Below are 22,670 nucleotides of genomic sequence, written 5' to 3'. Positions count from 1 at the left end.
TATATATATATATATATATATATATATATATATATATATATATATATATATATATATATATATATATATATATATATATATATATATATGCGGGGCCAAACCAAACCCAACTTTGCGCTTTGGGCAGACAAAGAAAATGTGCCTTAACCACCCCCTACCTTTCAGAAAAAAAAAAAATTAAAAAATGATTTATTGATCACAAAATTTATCACATCAAGTGTAAAGAACAATTTGTTATGAATATTGCACTTCAAGTTCACTTTTCCGGCTTTTTAATTAATTTTGATGACATCATTAGTGAACTTGCGAATTTTGATCTGAAGCAAATTCACTAATGATGTCAACAAAAATCAAGGGTATCGACCACTTCATGTTTAATTAAAATTTTGGCCAGACTGTATTTGCCCATAGTTGATCTCGTATAGTTTTTTATGAGCCTAAGTTTACTGAAACTTCCTTCACACGTAGCAACTTTGACTGATATGATGAGGAAGATGTGAATAGCAATTGCTGTGTTAGGATAAGCATTAGTCAATCAATATTTATAAATAGGCTGTAAAATGTCGTTCGGGCTAAATTTTTTAAAGTTTTTCATTATTACAGCAGATTGATAATTAATATTCTGACTGAAAATAAGAACAATCTAAACCTGTCTCATAAATCTAAGAGAAATTTTTGGCTTTTGTCTTAAGTTCATCCACTGAACAATTAGAGAATGAATGCCTTCAGTGGAAGTCAAAATTGGTGGATACAGCAGACAGAGCCTTCAACGAACACTTAATTTATGTAATAATGCTGTTAAAATTCAAGGTTGCACTGGGATCCAAATTCTGTTTCTGCTGTGAGGAGGTGATAGTCGTCTTCAGCCTCAACAAAACGGGGGGTTTTAAGGTATATTTTTGCAAGTATTTTTTTCACTAAAATATTTTTCTAATAAAATTATTATTTATGAAACAAGCATTTTTTTCTGCTTTTTTTGAGTCCAAGGTTGATATGGTGTAGAAGAAAAAAAATTATAATATAATTAGGACCTGTCAAAAATTTAAATTCCAAAGAAGACCCTCAAGATCTCATCAAAATCAAAAAATATTTTTTTACTTTTATCTTATAATTAATAAACATTGATTCGTGTCTCAGTAATATTGGTTTTTAAACTTTTTTTTTTTTTTGCTATGAAAATCGCTCCACCCTAATACACATGTTTGATTGTAAATCGACTTTTTTTTGTTTGAAACGTATTTGTACTCAATTGCTTAGTTATTTATAATAAATTTATTTAGTTGTGTGCATTTATCGTTTTAAAGACAATTTCCTTTTTTAAAGAAACATGTATCAAGGGGATACCAAAAAATGAATAACTCATAAATAAATTGCTTCACTTCATATTAATCTTATTAATTAAAGTTCATGTTATAAAAAATATAACAAGAATTTAGCTTTAATCTTTCGTCAGTTTAAAGCATGATGAAATGTTATTATTTTGTGTCAGTAACTAAAAACGTATTGTGTTGAACTTAGTAATGTCTAAGAAAATGGTTCGGGCATACACTGGTATGACCTATGTCAGTTGTAAATTACTCAAATAACGTTAAATAATTGGTAAATTAATTTATTTTAATTTTACAGATAGTTTAATTTTTTAATTTGAAGAAGTTTTTCTTACAGGGTATTAGTTAAGGTATCGCAACTTTAGATTGTGGAAAACAGCCACTATAAATTAACAGACCGACCGTAACCCGTATTACGGGTTGCTTTTTGCTAGTAAATATAAATATGATAAGTGTGGAACAAACTTAAGTTTGAAACGGATCGCGTTAATTAACGTGATCCGTTTTATTGTTCCAAACAGCTAGTTTTTTATTATTTTCAAAACTGTTTTTAGATAAAAATAAAATGCAAACCACATATGAGCCGAATAACTCGAAATATTTCTGCGATTAAAGTAGCAGTGAATAAAAAAATATTTTGTATACAATGTTGGTTTAATATCTATTTAGCTTTATATAATATACCAATATTTTTTGATATTTTGTTTTCTATTATAGGTTAGAGCGGGGCTAGTTGAAAACAGGGGCAAATTGGCCAATTAAAATCTTGAAAACTACGCATCACATGACAAAACATCTAATGGATGAAAGTTAAGGAATTAGAATGTTAACACAGTGCACAATAAAAGATTGATGAAAAGCAGTTGAGTAAGATACCCGGGCACTTTTTCTATTTTGGAGTAAAAAAGCAAAAAATAATTTAATTGCTATTTTTCTTAATATATATTTTTAAATTAGTAATTTTTGAACCGGGTTTCAATGTTCAAGATAGTTGTATAAAATAGTATTTTTATATTTTATAACATTTTCTTACTATTAATATTTTCTCTTCTCTTACTCATGTGGTTGAAGTGTATAAAATAAAAAGTTTATGAATTACACACACGCTTACTATTAGTGAAAGTTTTATTGATGATTCACCTAAGTTTCGTACGATGTATATTCATATATTTGTTAATTGCTCAACTTACCCCACACTGTTGCTCAACTTACCCCGTTGGGGCAGATTGAGCAGCTCCGCAAACTTTAGGCAAGATCTTCTCTAAAAAATAAAATCTATATCATTTTTTTCTATCTTTCAAATATTGAAAAAATTATGTAAATCCAATTGAGATTCATGAGATCTGTTAGATTTGGTAAAAATTGCTCAACTAGCCCCACTCTACCCTACTTAGGCGTCCTCGCCAAAACTTTGGTCAAGAATTAAGCGTAAGAACATGCAAGTGCTCTCTTTTTATATTAGAATTGTCAATACATAAATTGGAAAGCTTAAAAATTTTTTTTTATTTTTGGTGTAGTCAATGAAAAAGCGTTTATTTAGTGTTACTTATATTTAAGGATTAAATATAAATAGTTTTAGTATTTAGAAACAAGTTTGTTCAAATTAAATTTGCGAGTTTCTTATTGACTGTTTTAAATAAGATGTCGATGTAACAGTAAAATAATTGTCTTTAGCAAGTTGTTAAAAAATTAAACAACTTAAAGTCGTTTATATTAACGAGAAGGAGGAGTGGTATTGAACCAAGTATTGATTCTAGAGAAACACTGCAGGTAATTGATGTGTATTTGGATTTTCCTTTGTCATACAGTATATAATATTTTTTATTTGTTAAGTAACTTTTAAACCAAAGCAATGTTTTAGTTTTTTATATAACTGTTTTAGTTAGCTAGAAGAAGCTGAGAAGCTAGCTAGAAGAATGTTATGCTAAACTTTTGCTGAGATTTATGAAAACTCCTAACTGTGTCAAACTTTGCTGCGATCTCTTAAAACTTCTACCTTAAATTTTATTCCATCGAACGCCTTAGGTATGTCACGAATAAAGTACATTATGGTCAGTAGATTATTCTAATTTAATTCCGAATTTTTCGTTGTAAATTATATAAATATTATCATAAAAAAAAAAAAGTTTCTAATTTTTTTTTTATAATAAACAAGTTTTTATAATAAGATTTTTAAATATGATAATAAATCAGTTTTTTGATCATAAATAAGATTTAAGATTTTTTTTTTTGCCATATAAATTTATTCAAGTTGTAAACCATAATATCAGGGCCGGTTTAACCACTAGGCGAACTAGGCGGCCGCCTAGGACGGCACTAAAACTAGCTACATGAAAAATAAATATATCAAAAACATTGCCAAAATCTTTTTTAAGTCTCTTTTGAATTAAATTTAGGAGATTTGGAGAAGTAAAACAAAATCGTCAAATAAAACAAAAGAATAAACTTAAATACTTTTGTTTTATTTGACGTGATTTTTTTAAATACTTTTTATGCAGAATGAAATTTTGTAGTAATTAATTCAGTGCCAAGTTTTCCTTACTCATTTATAGAAAATTTTAGCACGTTTAACTTTATTGTGAAAATTGTTTTTACCGGCGTGTTAATCCAGAAATAGTAAGAATTTTAATTAAATATTCTATGATAGCAATTACGAAGTAGTATGGTAACAAATTAACTGATTTATATTGTGTTTTTATACTAATAGAGTGTTATTGTTCATATTTATGGAGCTTTAAAAGTTTTAAAATGTAACTTTAAAACTTTTATAAAGAAATTAAAATAATATTTTAATTTAAAGATATTAAAGAGATAGGAGGGGATCATTTTGATTATTTTTAGCAGTTTCCTTCATTATTTCAATCCACGATGGCAGAAAGAAAAAAATTGTCCGGTGCGCAATATCGTAAATGACGGCTGCGAACGAAGGGTTTGTAACAAAACAGGTTGGTTCACTGTTGAAGTATCTATGTTTGCCGCAAAGAAATAAAAATGGCACAGATGAGTTAAACAATCAAGTTGAAGCAGCCAGGGAAGCCGATGAGATGACAGTATCAGAAGAGTTTGAATTACATAATGTAATACACGTAACACACAAAGAATCTGAAGCGCATAAAAACAATAAATTATCTGGTCTATATGCTAACTATAGCGATCCAGCTACTTGAATCGTATTTGATGATGAAATGCGACAATTTTTGATCAAACATGGACCAAAACAAGTCGATCAGTTTGACTTTCCTAAGGAGAGTTTGCAAAGAAAATTTTCAAAAAACCATTACAACCTTGGCTTTGGCTAGCAGTGAGCGAAGCTTCTCAAAACTCAAACTGATAAAAACATTTTTGAGAACGTCTATGCAGCAAGAAATACTTGCTGGATTAGCTACTCTGTCAAGTGAACATAATATTAACATTAACAGAAACATTGAACTGACAGAACTTGTTTTTACATTTGCAAAAACAAAAGCGCAAAAAGTGAAGTTTTGAAATTATTTAATAATATATTATAAAGTTGCCCAAATATACGTTTATTTATGATTATGCATACATTCATCTGAATGTAAATACAAATGTGAATGCAAGTTAAAGGAGGGGGTGGAGGCAGTGGGGGTGCAGTGTGTCAGATTCGTCTAGGGCGCCAAATACTCTGGCACCGGTCTATACCGTAAATATAAAACAACAAAAATTAAAAAACGTAACACTATATAATACAAAACGTTTTTCTAAAAACTTTATAAATAAAAATCATCGGTCTTAAAGTCCTACTTTAACTTTTTGTTTTTGTATTGATTAAGAAAAATTAAAAAAAAAGAATTAAAAAAAAGTAATTAATACAAAGAAACAATATTACTATAAAGCATGCAAGCAAACACGCCAAATCCTGAAGCTTTCCATTTACACCACCATATACCTTGGAATATGTGGATAATTTTTATAAATCAAAATTTTTCAACAAAAAAAAAAGAATGTAAGCAATAATAAGTGGCACAATCCTTTTCTAAGATTGTCAAGCGGATAATGACAAACCTCTAATTGTTGGGCAAGCTTGACAGTGGCAACCATTAAAGCTTCAGAAAAAGCTGAGCGCTACCACGTTCATCAATAGTTTTTGCTCCAATTAGTTCTTAAACTCATTAAGTGTAGCAATTGTTTTAAGTTCATTAGTTAATACTTTACATGAAAACGATGGAAAAAAGTATATATTGTTTTGGCTACATTAAGAGATAATTTGTTTGCATTAAACTATACAGTAAGATTTTAATAGCTCTTTGTTTACTAACTTAAACAGAATATTTATATTATTATGTGCATAAAATAGATTTGTGTCATCTGCAAATAAAATTGTATCTAGTTCAGTACAAGCTTTGCTTAAATCATAAATAAAAATAAGAAATAAAAATTGAGAAAAAATAACTTTTTAAATGAACCTTTTTGTCAAACAAACTTTAATCAACTTTGTATTACCTATCGAGCACCACACCTTTGGAATGAAATTGTTTTGCCGAATTTTAATTTTGAAAAATCTATTACTTTTTGCCTTTTTTTAAAAAACTGAAAAACCTCATTCTTTCATTAGATAATATATTAAATTATTATTAGTAGTAAAAGTTAAAAATATATTTTGGTCTACTTTTTTTATTGTTTGTATACATGTTTACGTTTATAAAAGTTTATTCCTACTTATTTTATTGTTCTTATACTTTTTACTTTATATGTTGGTTTACTCTTGTATAAAATTCTGATGAGAAGATATTCTTGATCTTTATTTTGCAATTTTGTAAAAGTTTATTTCTTTTTATCCTAACTTTGTTAAATGCTCAATTAAGGTTCTGATGACAAGATATTTGCAATCTTCTTTCAGATACCTTGTTTATATCTGTTATGTTTTCTATCATTGTAAGTTTATATTGTTACTTTTATTATTGGTTATTTAAAGCTGTATAACGATTAACAAATGCAAACCAAAAAAAAAAAAAAAGAGAAATAATAATGGTCCAAATATAGATCCCTGAGGAATCCCACATGTTATGTTCATATTGGTCGTTTTATTTTCACTATGAGAAATGTATTGTTTTTTATTTGACAAATAGCTTTTAAACCACGCAGGCCCGTAGCAACCGGGGGTCAACAGGAGCATTTGCCCCCCTCTCCCCAAAATTTCTCAAATAAATAATTTTGATAAAAGTTGACTAAAAAAAGGACTAAAAAAAAAAAAAGGTTCTATTTCGGGGGCCCTTAATCCAGCACTGCCCCTCAATATAATTTTTGTTCCTACGGGCCTGCCACGCAATATTTATATGTTTAATACCAAAGTTTTCTAATTTTGTTAACAAAATGTAATGATCGGCAGTGTCAAAAGCCTTACTGAGATCAATAAATACACTTAATGTATATTTATTTTTATCGAATGATTTAAAGATATCATGAACAAGTTGAACAATAGCCTGATCAGTAGAGTGCCTTTAAAGAATAAGATAATAAAAGGGTTTTTCAGGGTATACCCCCTCTTTTAGAGATTAAAAATATGCAATAGTGGAATAGTTATATACTTTATTGATGTTATAGTCATAAGATATTCCAATGATGTTATAGTCATAAGATATTCCAATGATGTTATAGTCATAAGATATTCCAAAAATAAAATCTTTTTTTGATATGCTTTTTAAATTTAATGTCTTGTCAACTATTAATAAACCAACGCGAGTAACAAAAACCTCTGCAACAGCAATAGACAATATTTTTATCAATAATTATTTAGAAACGACATTTGAAACCGGTATATTTTTGACAGATATTAGCGATCATTTCCCGATATTCATAAAAATAAAAAACTTTAAATCTATGTCTGATTGTCATTCAAAAATTATACATTTAAAAAAACGAAATTTAAAATTGAGTAACACTAATAAATTAACAAGTAGACTAAAACAAGAAACATGGAACAACGTATATAAATGTAAAGATACTAATGAAGCTTACAATGCCTTTTTAAGTACATTTTTATAGTACTTTAATGAAACCTGTCCAAAAGAGATAATAACAATTAAGTCAAAAGCAATTGCTAATCCGTGGATGGATAAATCGTTATTAAAGTGCTCAAAAAAAAAGCAAAAACTCTACAATAAATTTTTGAAAAATAGAAACAATGATAATGAAAAAAATTACAAAAATTATAAATTTTTTTACCAAGATCTCATTAAAAATGCAAAAAAAAAATATTACAGTAATCAAATTAACAAATGCAAATTTGATAGCAAAAAAACATGGTCCATCATTAATCTCATAATGGGAAGAGAAAAACTAAATTCACCTTCTCTTCCTAAACGAATTGTTATTGAAAATAACGATATATTTTGTCAAAAACTAATTTCAGAAGAATTCAATAAATATTTTACAAATATTGGTCCAAATCTTGTAAATAAAATTGTACCAACATCTGTATCATTTAAAACCTATCTTAAAAACACGAATAACGTTACCATGCTTGATTATGAATTAGGCTATGAAGAATTAGAGGCAGCCTTTGCCTCCTTAAAAAAAAAAAAGGCTCCAGGATTTGATGAGATATCTAGTGATATAGTTATTGCAAACAAACACAGTCTTAATAGACCCCTGTTTCATATACTTAAGCTCTCATTAAATTCTGGGATATTTCCGGATGTACTTAAATTGGCAAAAGTAATTCCATTATACAAATGTAATGATCATTCTGACATTACAAACTATATCAATACTTTCTATATCAATACTTTCTGTATTTTCAAAACTCTTCGAACGTGTAGTTTATAATAGAATCTATGATTACTTCATTAAAAACAATTTTTTTTACCCAAATCAGTTTGGCTTTCAAAAAAATCTCTCTACAGAGCATGCAATCATTGAAATAGTAAATCAAATAACTAATGGTTTTGAAAATAATAAATTTACTTTAGGAGTGTTTCTTGATTTATCAAAAGCATTCGATACAGTGGACCATTGCATTCTATTAGATAAATTAAGGCATCACGGAATAATAAATAAAAGTTATTATTGGATTAAAAGCTATCTTACAAACAGAAAACAATATGTAAATAATGTCCAATCTGGAGTATTAAATGTCTTATGTGGAGTCCCGCAAGGATCGATTCTTGGTCCACTTCTTTTTCTAATATATATAAATGACTTTTGTAATGCATCTTTAAAAATGAACTCGGTCATGTTTGCAGATGACACAAACTTATTTCTCACCAACAATGATGTCAAGAAATTATATGCAGACATGAATATTGAACTGTGTAAAGTAAACAACTGGTTTAAGGCAAACAAACTCTCACTTAACGCTGAGAAAACAAAGTATATACTATTTCACAAAAAAACACAAGAAGAAAATCTTCCTCTCAAGTTGCCTAACCTATCTCTAAATGATAAACTAGTAAATAAGCAATCCAATATAAAATTCTTAGGAATCATTGTTGATGAAAAATTATCCTGGCTTCCACATATAATATATATCCAGTCAAAAATCACCAAAATAATAGGTTTGATGTATCGAGTTCGCTCCTACGTCAATAAAAATAGTCTTAAATTAATCTACTTTGGGCTAATTCATAGCTTCATCAGCTATGCAAACATTTCATGGGCAAGTACTCAAGCGGCAAAGATTAAAAAAATTTATAGTCTACAAAAACATGCCTGCAGAATCATTTACTCAAAAAATAGGCGTGAACACGCTAAGCCCTTAATGAAAGATATGAAAATGATGAATGTGTTTGAAATTAATATCTACCAGCATTTAATTTTCATGTATCGTTATAATCACAATATCTCTCCTATAAGCTTTAATAACAAGTTTAAAATAAATAAAAATGATAACTATAATCTTAGAGCGAATATGTCCAACACATATAAACTGCCTCGGATAATAAACAAATATTCAGAGTACAGCATTCTATATCGAGGTCCAAAAGTATGGAAAACTTTTCAAAAAGGATTCAAAGGCACGGTAAATTCGTTAAGTTCCTTCAAGTTTTTAACAAAAAAAGAAATTTTTAAAATATAAGAAATGTTTTTGGTTAATCATACTTTGAATAATTTCTCATAAATCTGTTTTTGTTTTATTTCTACTTTTGTTGGTTGCTTATCAATTTTATTAGCGAATTACGCGTTTTATTACGATATTTTATTGAAATTTTATTACGCATTAACATATTACGATATTTTTTTGAAATCTTGTTATAGGGGCTCTATGAAAAGATTGCGATAACGTACTGTCATCCTCATCTTCTTTGAGCCCCTATCTGTTTTACTTATTTTATTTATTGAAATTTTATATTACGAAGTTGTAAAATCTTATATTATATTAAAACATATAAATAAAAAAAAAAAAAAAAAAAAGATATAGATAGATTAGTCATTTACAGTATTCCTATGATCAGCTCTTTGATCGCATTTTTTTAATGTCCAGTTTATTGCAGAACGCACAAAACTTGTTAACACTTATTGTTTATCTACAAACTGCTTCTAAAATTGCATGTTCTTCATCCACTACTTTGAATTCCTGCTGCTAATTGTTCTGCTTTTGGCAGCAGTACTTCTGATAGGCTTTAGTGAGTTTTAATATTCAAAGTTCCTGCTTCTAACAATAGCTTTATTAATTCTTGAAAGGAAAATTTGACATTTAAAAAAAATCAACATTTTTTCTCGAGATTTTTTCGTATTGAAAATTTAAGTTTAAAGGCTAAAATAAACGTATGTTTACCTGTGACCTTTTTCCATTATTTTCTGTAATTGATACTTCAAAATAGCTTTAAAAAAGTAATATGGATCATTTTGTGCTTACTAAAAAAAGTTTTTATCATTGTTAACAAAATTGAGAAAATCTGCCACAATTGCGAAAAAGAATGCTTTGATAGTATCCAATAGTATTTTTAAGCATATATATATATATATATATATATATATATATATATATATATATATATATATATATATATATATATATATATATATATATATATATATATATATATATATATATATCACATTTAAAAAACTTATAAATTGTATTTTTTTATTTATTTATTTTGCCGTTAAAAATATATACAACGTACAAATATAACAAAAGGAAATGGCTGGAGCAAGAAGAAGGCATCAATTAGCCTTATCACCGAGCTCCATTACAATCGTATTTTACAAGTCCGTAAAATATTAAAAAATCTTTACAAGTATAAGAAGTTAAGAAACAAAAAAGTGCTAAAAAATTAAAAGTAAACCTAGTTAAGAAAGATATAAAATCTATAAATATATATGTGTATATACATACACACATACGCACATGTCACATACACACATACATATATATACACGTTGCCTCGTATTGTCGTTTTTATAATAAAATGAATAAAATTCTATCCACAGCAACATAAAATATATAAAATTGTCAAAAGTAAAATAAATATAAGATAATTTACAAAAAGATACTGCATGTTTAGATTAAATGAAACAACAAATAAAACTTTTTAAACTTCAAGACTAAATATTCAAAAGTAAACATTTTTAAAGAAGTGTGATAAAGACACCGATATTTTTAATAATAATAGCTGATCTTATTATTTTTAGTTTTTTGGTAGTTAACATGTTAAAGTCGTTTTAGTTAATTTATCGTTATAAATTTATTTTGATAACTTCTAAAAAAGACTGGCAATATTTAGAATATTAAAATGCATATTTACTAAATGATATTTTAAATTAGCTTTGAATTGCGGAAGTGATTGTTTTTTATTATGAAAAAACTGTTTAAAACTTTTCCATAAAAAAGGTCCCCGATACTGAATAGAATAAGAACATAACTTTAGATTAAATTTGGAGTTACAAAATTATTTCCGAAAAATCTTGTGGGGTATTTATGGCTTATTTTACTAAAATATTGATTAAATATTGTTGGAGATAGTTCGTGTTTTATTTTATACATGAATTGTAAGACTAATTATATATTAATTTTGTACACGTTTAATGATCAAAGCTTACTTAGAAGTCGCAAGGCACATTTCTTATTGCTCCTTTTTTGAATTTTGAAGTTACAGAAATAGACTGGATCATTAGTGTGAGTCTTGCTCTGGTAGAATCTAAAGTGTATGTGTATTCAAACCAAACTTCTTTGATATCAAATGTATTCTGATATCAGTGTTGCTTTTGCCATATTTGGTGTGATAAGTAGCTTTTACCATTAAATATACACAACATACATACAGAACATACAAAAAAATCTATGCGACGTATAATATATATATTTTTATATAACAAGTTTATAGTGAAAGGTTGCGTAAGTTGAGTATATTAACAGTGTATTGTTTTTTTTGCAGCCGATATATTATAATATTTATACTTATTTTTGCAGTTTATTATAATTTAATATTTCCTTTTAAAGAATATAAATGAATAGTTCATTTTTAAAAAAATCTTCATACCAGTAGTTGCGATATTTTGAACGCGCCCGACCATCTAATCTTAGGAAACCAGTTGTTTCCTAAAATTAGATAAAGTTTTTTTCCATTAAAAAAACCCTAAGATGAGGTTTTTTTAATGGAAAAAACTCAAAATAACAAAAAAATTACCAAAAAAAAAAAAAATTAAATGAAATTGTATCTTTAAGGACTCTACTTAAGTAGAAAGTAATTATCTCAACCAATAAAAAGAAAAATAACATTTCTAAATCTTTTTTATCTCTAAAAAAAGTTTGCAATTCTGTTTTTTGAAAAAAACTTTCGCTCTTGAAATACCAAAATAAAGCTCCGCGGAGAATAACTTTAAAAAAACGCGATTTTCTTAATAAAAAGCCGCATCTCATCTTGAGCGTCTAAAAATGTATCACCAACTTCACCAAGAACTATCATAATTTAAATAGCATGACAACAGCTTATGTATTATGTATACTGAGTTTTCAAAGCAATGTTTTGAAACAATTTTTGATCTAAATCCAGAGAACATAATGCAAAGCAAAGAAGAAAAAATTGTCTTGAAAAAAAAAATCCCGAAACAGATCTTGAAGTTTTAAAATGTGCAATTGAGTGCTGGAACTCAAAGGAGCAAAGAACAATCTTCAAGAATATTTAAAAAAAAAATTCAGATATTTAATTCATATAACACATATAAATTTATAATACATATAAAAATTCCAAGATTATTATACTATGTTTATCATATACAAAACTGTACCTTACTTGTACAGGGTGTCCACTCTGTTGTATAAACTGGAATAGGCTGTTTTTAAAAATGTGCTGAATAATGTATGTTTTGAGCGTCATCGATCCTTGAAAAACTAGAATTTTTTTTTGCTTAAAACATTTGCTGTTTAGTAAATGAGTTTATATTAAGTAATAAGTGCTGAAGTTTTTAAAATTTAATAAAATTATTCCCCAGGGTAATTCAATTCAGGTATTTAAAGTTAAGAAGATTAACATACCTAAAAAGCCTTTTCTAGTTGGAAGAATCTCTATCAGCTGTTTTTGCCTTGTATCTCAAATAAAAACAATGCAACTAGTAGCATAATCAGGGAACATAGAGCTGGAATATCACCTAAAGTGCGCAATACACAAAGGGAATGAAGGTGCGAAGAGCACTTAAAGCAAATACGTTTGTGTCATAACAGGCGTTGCAATAAATTATATGTAAGCTGCACTGTTTTACAGATATAAAAAAATTTAAATTGAAAGGAGTTTTTTTTTTTTCTTTAAAAACATCCCAAAATGATTGTTACATCTCTGGACAAAATTATTCGATTTTATTTTCGCTCTCGCGTTTTTGAAACATTTTAGCATAAAACAGCTTATCATAATATTTTATATGTTCTAAGTCTGTTTTGAACAATCTCCTGCAATTCCTTAAATTTTAGAATTTCTTGTTTCAAAAATAAATTTAGTTGAAAACTTGATATTTTTTTGCTATATTGTTTCTGTTTTATACGACTTCAAGTTTATTATATTTTTTAGTTTATTAGTAATTAAAAGATAATCTGTCCCGGTTAGGAAAATTTACAATATTTATCTATCACTTTCAGATGGACACGGTCTCAAATTTGTTCAATCGCTAACAGATATATATTTTTTTAATTGTTTAATGCGATTTCAAAAAATGCGACAATTTGTTATCATAGTATTGTTGATTAAATTTAATTAACAACATTTCTTTAATTTTAAAATATAATCAAGATATACTTTAGTTATTATTATATTAAAAAAAGATTTTGCAATTCTTTAGAAAAAAAAGATTTATAATAACACATTCACGTCAGATTGTCTTCCTAATGCCATATGTTGTTCAATATCACTTACAGTTCTCGGAACATCAGTTAAGCATTCACAACCGTTTTCTGTTATTAACACATCGTCTTCAATGCGCACCTTCAACACATTTTTTATTTTTAAACTAGTTTTTATTGAAACTTGAAATAAATAATTTAACTTTTCTAAACTTTTGTCACTAAAGTACTTACCCCGCCAAAATCATAATACTGTGCTAAGACATCTCGAACAATAAAACCAGAGTAAATAGGATTATCACAATAGTTGTTGATTAGCTTGAGAGAGACAAAAACAGTGTTGAGTGAGACAAAAACAGTGTTGAGTGAGACAAAAACAGTGTTGAGTGAGACAAAAACAGTACCAAAAAGCTTATTTTTGTTACTGTTTTTGTCTCACTCAACACTAAGAATAGAAATTATACGCTTATAAACGTAAATAATCGTGAGTGGCAAATTTGAAAAAAAGGATATAATTAAAAACAAACAAGCTCACTAAATTTAAAAAAATACCTCTTTTATAAAATATATTCCAGGTTCAACAGTGATAACCATATTTTTTTCGAGATTTCGTACGGTTCTTAGACTTCGCAAACCAGGTTCTTTGAGTCTTTCTTGTCCCTAAAGAATTCAAAGGTAGTCAAATAAAATTTTTATTTACCCGCAAACAAAATGCTTAAAAGATGAAATTTTAATAAAAACGCAATCTTACAGCTAAATATCCACCCACGTCATGGACATCTAAACCCATAAAATGACCCAATCCATGGGGCATAAAAAGAGCGCCAAGACGTGCTTTCATCATTTCATCAACTTCACCTTGCAATATGCCAATAGCTTTTAATTCCTCTAGATGAATACGATCGGCAAGTAAATGCATATCAACCCAGTTCACTCCTAAATATGTATTTTTTGAAAAATGTAATTTTAGAAAAGTCCTTTGGAATAAAATTTTAGAATACTTTTTTTCATTAATATTTTTCATATACTAAACTTAGAATATTGAACCTATTAATGAAATATCCAAATATGATATTAGGATATTACAATCTTTATTATACCTTAATATCATATTACCTTTGATATTAGGATATAATGATACTTAAAAAGTGCACTATAAACTACTTTAGATCGTCAATAACCACTTAAAAAGACGGAAGGGGGTACTGGCTGCTAACCACCACCGTAAAATTGAGCTACATTTTTGTATTTTGTTTATTTCCTCGCCGACTACTAAGGAGCATCCATAACGTACGTACGCAGTAAAACTACTGATTAGGACCCCCTCCCTCCTTGTACGAACTTGTATGCTTTCAACGACTCTATTCTTTCTGCGTACGTACGCATTATTCATTAAAAAACAAAACCTCCTCCTCTCCCACCCTCCTTTCTCAATGTAAAAAATTTTAGCATAAAAACAAAAAAATTAAAAGCATTAAAAACAAAAAAACCTTTAATTAATTCGACATCAATATTATGTTACATAACATAATATTGATTTTTTAAAGTCGTGAAATTTAATGCTTTTGTTAATAAAAAAAGAAATAGTTTTATAAGAGAGATAGAGAACAAGAGATAGTCAAACCAACGTACATATTCACTGTCTCTAACACCCCCCTCCTTCTTAGTACGCACTCGTATTTTTTTGGGGCAACCCTCCTCCCACCATACCTGCGACCGCACTTTATTGAAGACCCATAAATTGAAAAATACTGTTTTTAAATAACATAATATCATAAAAATACTTTAAGTATATTTTAATCCATTTAAAAAAAAAAGTCATGGTAAATGTTTCGCGACGTATCGTGTCGCGTTTAAATAAGATTTGCTGTGTATAGATCAAGAGATTTCAATCGTCTCGTGTTTATATTATTTATTTTTACAAACTCTATTTTATTTAAACGATATTTGTTCAGCTATGCTCACGCTGAGCAGATGAATGAAAGAGGTAATTTTAAACACAAGAAAGATATTTAAAGTGCATAAACACAACGTGGGCGTATGAATTCCAAAACATAGCTATTATAAATTTTAAATATTTCCTAGAAATATGATACATGCTAAACCGTTGTTTACCATACTAACTATGTCAGCTATTTTTGCACAGGACCTAAAAGTAAAGAACAAATGTCAAGCAGATATTGTTATAGCAGGTTTATTTGCAATGAAGACGCGTAATTTTGATTTTAAACAAAATAAAAATCTTACAAAGGGCATCAAAGAGAATCCTAATGAAGCAGTAAAATTATCAAAAGAATGTAACGGATATCTTAGTGTTAAAGGCTTACAAGAAGCCTGGGCAATGTTGTTTGCTGTTGATCAAGTTAACAATAACATGCTCAGAAACCTCAACTTAGGCGTTCATATTGAGGATACATGCGACTCTGTAGAGAATGCGATTCAAAGTAGCATGAAATTTGATTTTATTACAAGAAAAAATAAGGATATCTTTGAAGAATACGAAAGTACTGGAAAGAATACTGATTTTGTAGTTCACAAGAAACTCAATGCAAGCGAGAAAGAAAAATTTTCCACTAATTTAGAAGCTAGAATGGCTTTAAACTCAGCAGAAAAAACAGTAGCAGTTATCGGTATGCGAAAAAGCAGTGTTAGTAAAAGCATCGCAACTCTAACAAACTTATTTAATATTCCGGCCGTAAGCTATGGGTCTACAGACTCGAGTCTTAGCGATAAGACTGTGTACCCTTCCTTTATAAGAACTATCCCGAGTGACATCTTACTCGCAAAAATGCTTCTTACGCTTATTCGAAAGCTTCGATGGAACATTTTATTCGCAGTATACGATAGTTCCACAGATTATGGAAAATCCGCATTTGAAACATTTCAAAAACAATTAGAAATCGAAAACTTATACAAAAAAAAATCTGAACGAATTTGTTTAGCTGATTTAATCGAATTTAAATCAATAGAAGATACTAAAAACATAAAATTTAAGAATACGTTATTGTCGCAACCTATTGTTAAAGGGGTTCTTTTATTCGTTCATAGTGAAACTGCCAGCGCCATTATATCACGGGTTATACACGAAAATATAGAGGAATACACTTGGATTTTTACTGAAGGAATAGACCTTACCGAAAGAAATCGCCAGTTGTTTAAAACCAAACTCACTAAAACGAACGTAATCTATTGCGAGCCGATTAATACAAATTTTTTTAAAAGCGATACGTTTCTCAAATACAAAAATTTTCTTGATATCCATTTCTTCAACCCACAAGCGCATCAAATAATACCCATTACAAAGCAATGCATAAATGAAAACTGCATGGAACCAACAAAACAAAAGAAAAGAGAAATTGAACATTCATTTTTCATTCCATACGTTATTGATGCCGTTAACTTGGTGGCTCATGCTCTAGAAAAACGTTACTTATGCGCACAAGAATGCAGCGACAACCGTAGGTGAGTGAAATTTAAAAAAAAAAAATTAAAATTATATAAAAAATTAGTCGCTTTAATGAATATACTCATCGCTTTATAAAATAATCCCTACTTAATTACATCATAGATCAATCTACCGCTTGCAGATATAGTTATAACAATATTAATGAATTTTTTAAATATAATAAATAACAAAATTAGTAATAATAATTAGTAATAACAATAATAATAATAGTAACAACAATAACATTTATATAAATTATAAAACTTTAATTAAAATATTCAAAATAAATGGAGAAAACGTTTCAAAATTTAACTAGATCTCTTGTTGACGAAATACAAAACACAACCTTCGACAGCGCACTTGGTTACAAATTCGAATTTGATAAAGACGGCCAAATTCTGGGTCAGTACGAGATTTTTAAAATTGAACAAGAAGCCAAAGTAAAACGTCAACGAATAGGTGTTTGGAATAGCAAATTTGCAGAAAAAATTTCTGCCGAAGGTCAATGGAACTTCTCGAACTCATCATGTAGCTCTGAATGTTTGTTAGGATGGGGCAAGATATCGACATCAACTCAAGACTGTTGCTCTAATTGCATCAAATGTAAAGAAGATGAGTTCATCAACTCAGAAGGATACTGCAAACCATGCCCTCAATTTTATATACCAACAACCAACTTTTCAACTTGTAAAAGGATTCTAGAAAAGATTCTATCATTGAATGAAAAAATAAGCATAACGCTTATTATAATTGCAACCGCTGGCCAAATTTCAGTTATTCTAATTGTCGTAACATTTATTAAGTATCGCTACACGCATATGATTCGAGCTTCAGGAAAAGAAATGTCTTATCTGATTCTGCTCGGAAACTTTTTATCGTTTACTTCGCCCTACTGTGTTATTGAACAACCTATGGAAATTGCATGTGTGCTTAATATTATAGTTTCAGGATTAGCTTTAAGTTTGATTGTAGGACCTTTAGCTGTAAAGACGCACCGGGTGTACAGTATATTTACAAAAGATGTGTTGTACAAAGGTAATAACACTTTGTACAAAAACTTTATAATTAAAATTTGAAAATACCAATAATTTTTTTTTTAATTATTTTTGATTTGGTTATTTTCATAACTAGGGATTTCTAAATTCGTTACAACAAGATGGCAGCGGATAATTGTTTTGTCAATTGTTTTAGTTCAGTGCAGTGGGTCACTTGCAACAGCACTAAAGAAAGATTCACCGTTGTACCTCGCTCATTTCGAAAAAGAAACAGAACCGTACTTATATATTGAATGCAGTTTTAATACAAGTATACTAACTTTTAATTGGGTCTTACAATCTTTGCTTATTGTAATATGCACTTATCAAGCAATATTAGCACGAAATGTCCCTGCAAACTACAACGAAGCAAGAAGTATAATGTTATGTATGATAACAATGGCAATTGAATGGATTGTTGTATTGCCAAGCATGCATTTTGGAGGAATATATTTGTTTAAAAAAATCATGCTTCCAGTTATCAACATTATGTCTGCCACAAGTACGCTTTTGTTTATATTCATACCACGTGTCTATATAGTTCTTTGTCGACCATCAAAAAACAAAGAAAACCTACCACATGGAAAACTAGGGCAAATCACACCAAAAGAGTCACAGGAATCAAACACAAGCATAAGAGAAAGCAATGAACCATGTTTTAAAAAGCTAAAATTGAGTATTGACAACTAAATAAGTACTGATAAATAAAAAAATCATTTTAAATTTAATTTTACCTAATTGTATTTATTTTAAATTAAATTGTTCATAAAATTAAAATAATAAGAACTTCAAAAAACAAAAAGTTTTTTTTTTTAAAAGAATTCTGGTTGACCATGAGATTGGATGACCATGATTGAACATAAAAGATAAATATATTTTTATAAAAAAATTTATTTATCTTATGTCTGTCTATAAAAAAGCATTACTAAATATAAAAATGTATAAAAAAAAAATATTTTAAATTCTTTAAAGTTTTAAACATCATAGATGAAATGAAAATAACATTTAAGGTACATAAATACCTGGCTTGCAAGCATTAATAACTGCACGACTTGATTTTAAAACAGCTTCGTATATTGCTTTTTGCTTTGTGGTAAATACACCATTGCAAGGAAACGAACATGTTATATCTGATGCATAACAGTAATATTCCCCACCCATATCAAATAAACTAAAGACAAATCTTTTTTTTTAAAACATTTTATATAAAAAAGAGACAGATATAAAAGGTAGCCAATGCTTGGGCGAAATAAAATTTATAAATACAAAGATAATAAATAAAATTTATAAAAATATTTAACCACAATTATTCTTTGCATATTACATACATTAAATAATTGCATTCATTGTACAAAAGCCTGGAAGGAAATCAAACTGTTTGTTTGAGACCCATATGTGCTTGGTGTAATGGATAATGAAATTGGTGATAATGCATTCAATACCTTTGCATAGTGCAGATGCAATGGCAATCAGACAGTAGTCATTAGATAGGAGCAGGTTAAATATTTTAAGAATTGGTATTATGCTCACTTATTTCCATTGGTCAAGTAGAAACTGTTTTCTAAATAGAATACAAAGTAGTGGGGCAATTTTAAAGCGAACAGATTTGAGTAAAAGAGGAGAAAGGTCACCTGGTCCTGACAATCCTATCTTTAGTTTACTTTGTTGGTTGAGTTATTATTGGTTGAGTTTATTTGGTTGGTTGAATGTTATTAAAGGTAAATATGGAGATAATAGGTGGATTTGATTCTTGGTTAATGAAGAACAAAGAGTTGTTTCTTACCAATCCAAACACTTTAAAAATGATAGTTTAATTGGTTTGGTAATGTCTCAGAGATAAAGGTGGTGATTTTTCCATTATCTGCTAGCTTAATCAAAAATCTGTTTTTCCATAGGAGAATTGCCTGTTGCAGATTCATTTTCTTTTGGTAATTAGTTTACTAATTCAATTTGCAAATACTTTTTCCTCGTTGTAGTAACCAGAGAAAAAAAGTCATTAATCCTCTTTTATAAGGTTTTGAATAAATGGTGATATCCATAGCTTGGGGTTAAGAAGCGTTATTGCTTTTGGAAGTTGGCAGATGTCTTGCAACTTGTATTTTTTACAGTGAGTCAATGTATTTCTCTCTCTCTCTCTCTCTCTTTCTGTGTGTGTATATATATATATATATATATATATATATATATATATATATATATATATATATATATATATATATATATATATATATATATATATATATATATATATGTATATGTATATGTATATGTATATGTATATGTATATGTATATGTATATGTATATATATATATATATACATATATATATACATATACATATATATATATATATATATATATATATATATACATATATATATATATATATATATATATATATATATATATATATATGTATATGTATATGTATATGTATATGTATATGTATATGTATATGTATATATATATATATACATATACATATATATATACATATACATATATATATATATATATATATATATATATATATATATATATATATATATATATATGTGTGTGTGTGTTTGCATGCAGGCAAGAGTGTGAGGAAGGGGGGTTGAGTAATGTCATTTTATTGTTTTATAACTATTTAATTCCCATATTACATAGATGAGATATATATCATATATATTAAATATATATATATATATATATCTCCTTTAGCATTTTTATGTAAGCATTTGCTCACTTTTTTTGCTTATCTAAATCATTATGCCTTTTTTAGAAAAAGAAGAAAAAAAAAAGAAGAATAATGAATAAAAAGATTGCTGCCCCATGCTAAACTCTCAGTCGATGTAGCAGCACTCCACTGCAAGTCAGGCTATTTGTCAGTCGATGTATGTACTGAAGCCCCCGGCAGCAGACTATTTTAGTATGACGTCACACTGCTCACCTATATCAGCAGTATAAGATATAAAGTTGCAAACTATTTAATACAAAAAAAAAAACTCCTAATCATACCACATGTCTCCATCAAGAATTGTTTTATCATTTGGTGCACCAGCATGACCATAATGTAATGTAGCACAATTTGTACCACTGTAAATAATTAAAAAAGTTTTACTCTCAAAATTTATTAATATGCTTTTTGCAATATTAAAAATTAAATGTAATAAATAAAAATTAACTCAATTAAATGTCTCATTGCAATGAGACATTTAATTAAGTTAATTGTTTATAAAAACTTTAAATAAGTTTAAATAAGGCAAATAGTTTATAAAAAAGAAAAAAGCTGTTTATAAATAGCAAGTGTCCATTAGCAAAATGTTAACCAATTAAAAGAAATGCTTCATTAACATATTAAAGATTACTAAAATTAAGAACCTTTACCTGGCAGCAATACAACAGTAAGAAACTCGCCTACACCCTCCTCTAGCATGAACATAATGCTCAAACAAGCTAAAAATACAATTTTTTGACACAATTAACAAAATCAAAAAGTTTTTTTTAAATAAATCTTAAATGATTTTTTTTATATATTATCATGGGTTTATTTTTAAATCACAAAAAATTAAAAGTTGTTGAAAATTTAGTGTATATATATAATAAAGTCTCTGGATATATTTTTGTCATGACTTTACTGTATTTTTTTTAAATTGATAAATTGCCTGCTCAAACCAAAATCCTCAGTCAATGTAGCAGCACTCCTCACATATTCTACCTATTTTTCAGTCGATGTAGCAGCACTCCTCGCATGCTCTAACTATTTGTCAGTTGATGTAACAGTACTTCTTAATGTTCAAATTACTTGTCAACCAACAACCCTTGGAATTAGGAAAAATGAGGTTGGCAATGAATTGCTGACCTCAAATTGTTAAAGGTTGGCATTAGGTCGGCAAAAAAATTTGACACAAAGGGGTTACTATAAAACATAGAAATAAGATCAGTAATTTTTCGCAGACCTCAAACACTTTTAGGTTTTTTTGAGGGTTGAACCAATATAGCTGCACTCTTTGCATGTTCTACCTATTTGTCAGTGGATGTATGTAAACAGTAAAAAAATAAAAATATTCAATATGTTTTTCTTTTTAATTAAAAAATAGAAAATATTCAAGCATATTAAGTTGCGTTTTTGTGGTTTTTTAAAAAATGATAAAATTTAATTAGTTTCTTCAGGTTTTTACATAAAGTGTAATTGATTTTGTCATTTTTAAAGAAAAAGACAATGTTTAAGACATTTTTTTTTTACCACAGACAGTAAATTTAAAGCCTTTACTATAGAAATATATATATATATATAATATATATATATATATATATATATATATAATATATATATATATATATATATATATATATATATATATATATATATATATATATATATATATATATATATATATATATATATTTAAATATATATACACACTTATTTTTATTCTAATTCTGTTATTCTATTTATTCCAAATATTCTCTTAACTCTAAAAAGTACTTTATTACCTTTATCCACTTTGAAAAAAGAAAAAAAACTTCAATAATAATATACTTATAAAGTATTTATACCTTTCAAGTTGATATTCTTTCATATGTGGACGAATATGTTTCATAACCTAAATTAAAAAAAATAAAATAAAACATCTACTTAA

At 27.7% G+C, this 22,670-nt stretch overlaps 2 protein-coding genes across 4 annotated transcripts in view; one reads left to right on the top strand and one right to left on the bottom strand.

Moving 5' to 3' along the window:
* Window positions 1–13,445: 13,445 nt before the first annotated feature.
* Window positions 13,446–22,670, bottom strand: part of LOC136072070 (xaa-Pro dipeptidase-like) — a 42,409-nt gene continuing 33,184 nt past the window's right edge. For both annotated transcript variants that reach the window (XM_065820203.1, XM_065820202.1), the window contains 8 exons: window positions 22,588–22,634; window positions 21,415–21,483; window positions 21,046–21,123; window positions 19,065–19,213; window positions 14,315–14,499; window positions 14,116–14,223; window positions 13,798–13,881; window positions 13,446–13,705 (listed from right to left, as the gene is read on the bottom strand). In XM_065820203.1, the coding sequence (XP_065676275.1) occupies window positions 13,574–13,705; window positions 13,798–13,881; window positions 14,116–14,223; window positions 14,315–14,499; window positions 19,065–19,213; window positions 21,046–21,123; window positions 21,415–21,483; window positions 22,588–22,634 (852 nt within the window). In that variant the 3' untranslated portion in view covers window positions 13,446–13,573. The remainder of the gene's footprint in view (window positions 13,706–13,797; window positions 13,882–14,115; window positions 14,224–14,314; window positions 14,500–19,064; window positions 19,214–21,045; window positions 21,124–21,414; window positions 21,484–22,587; window positions 22,635–22,670) is intronic.
* On the top strand, window positions 15,384–18,844 carry LOC136091359 (metabotropic glutamate receptor 3-like). Of its 2 annotated transcripts, none has more exons than XM_065818833.1 (3): window positions 15,384–17,025; window positions 17,325–18,043; window positions 18,140–18,844. In XM_065818833.1, the coding sequence occupies exons 1-3, from the start codon at window positions 15,653–15,655 to the stop codon at window positions 18,730–18,732; spliced, it is 2,685 nt and encodes an 894-aa protein (XP_065674905.1). In that variant the 5' UTR covers window positions 15,384–15,652; the 3' UTR covers window positions 18,733–18,844. The 2 variants fall into 2 exon arrangements, with proteins under 2 accessions (XP_065674905.1, XP_065674906.1); XM_065818834.1 differs by having other exon boundaries at window positions 15,557–17,025; window positions 18,200–18,844.

This window comes from Hydra vulgaris, chromosome 15, assembly GCF_038396675.1.
Source record: "Hydra vulgaris chromosome 15, alternate assembly HydraT2T_AEP".
Classification (NCBI taxonomy): domain Eukaryota; kingdom Metazoa; phylum Cnidaria; class Hydrozoa; order Anthoathecata; family Hydridae; genus Hydra; species Hydra vulgaris.
Note: the sequence above shows the minus strand (reverse complement) of the source record. Positions and strands in the feature narration are given on the sequence as shown.

What these genes read in the sequence shown, in the direction of transcription:
- LOC136091359 (XM_065818833.1), top strand. Translation starts at nt 15,653, where the DNA reads ATGATACATGCTAAACCGTTGTTTACCATACTAACTATGTCAGCTATT. An exon ending in GAATGCAGCGACAACCGTAG is followed by an intron (nt 17,026 to 17,324) that starts GTGAGTGAAATT and finishes AAATTTAACTAG; the next exon opens with ATCTCTTGTTGACGAAATAC. An exon ending in AAAAGATGTGTTGTACAAAG is followed by an intron (nt 18,044 to 18,139) that starts GTAATAACACTT and finishes TTTCATAACTAG; the next exon opens with GGATTTCTAAATTCGTTACA.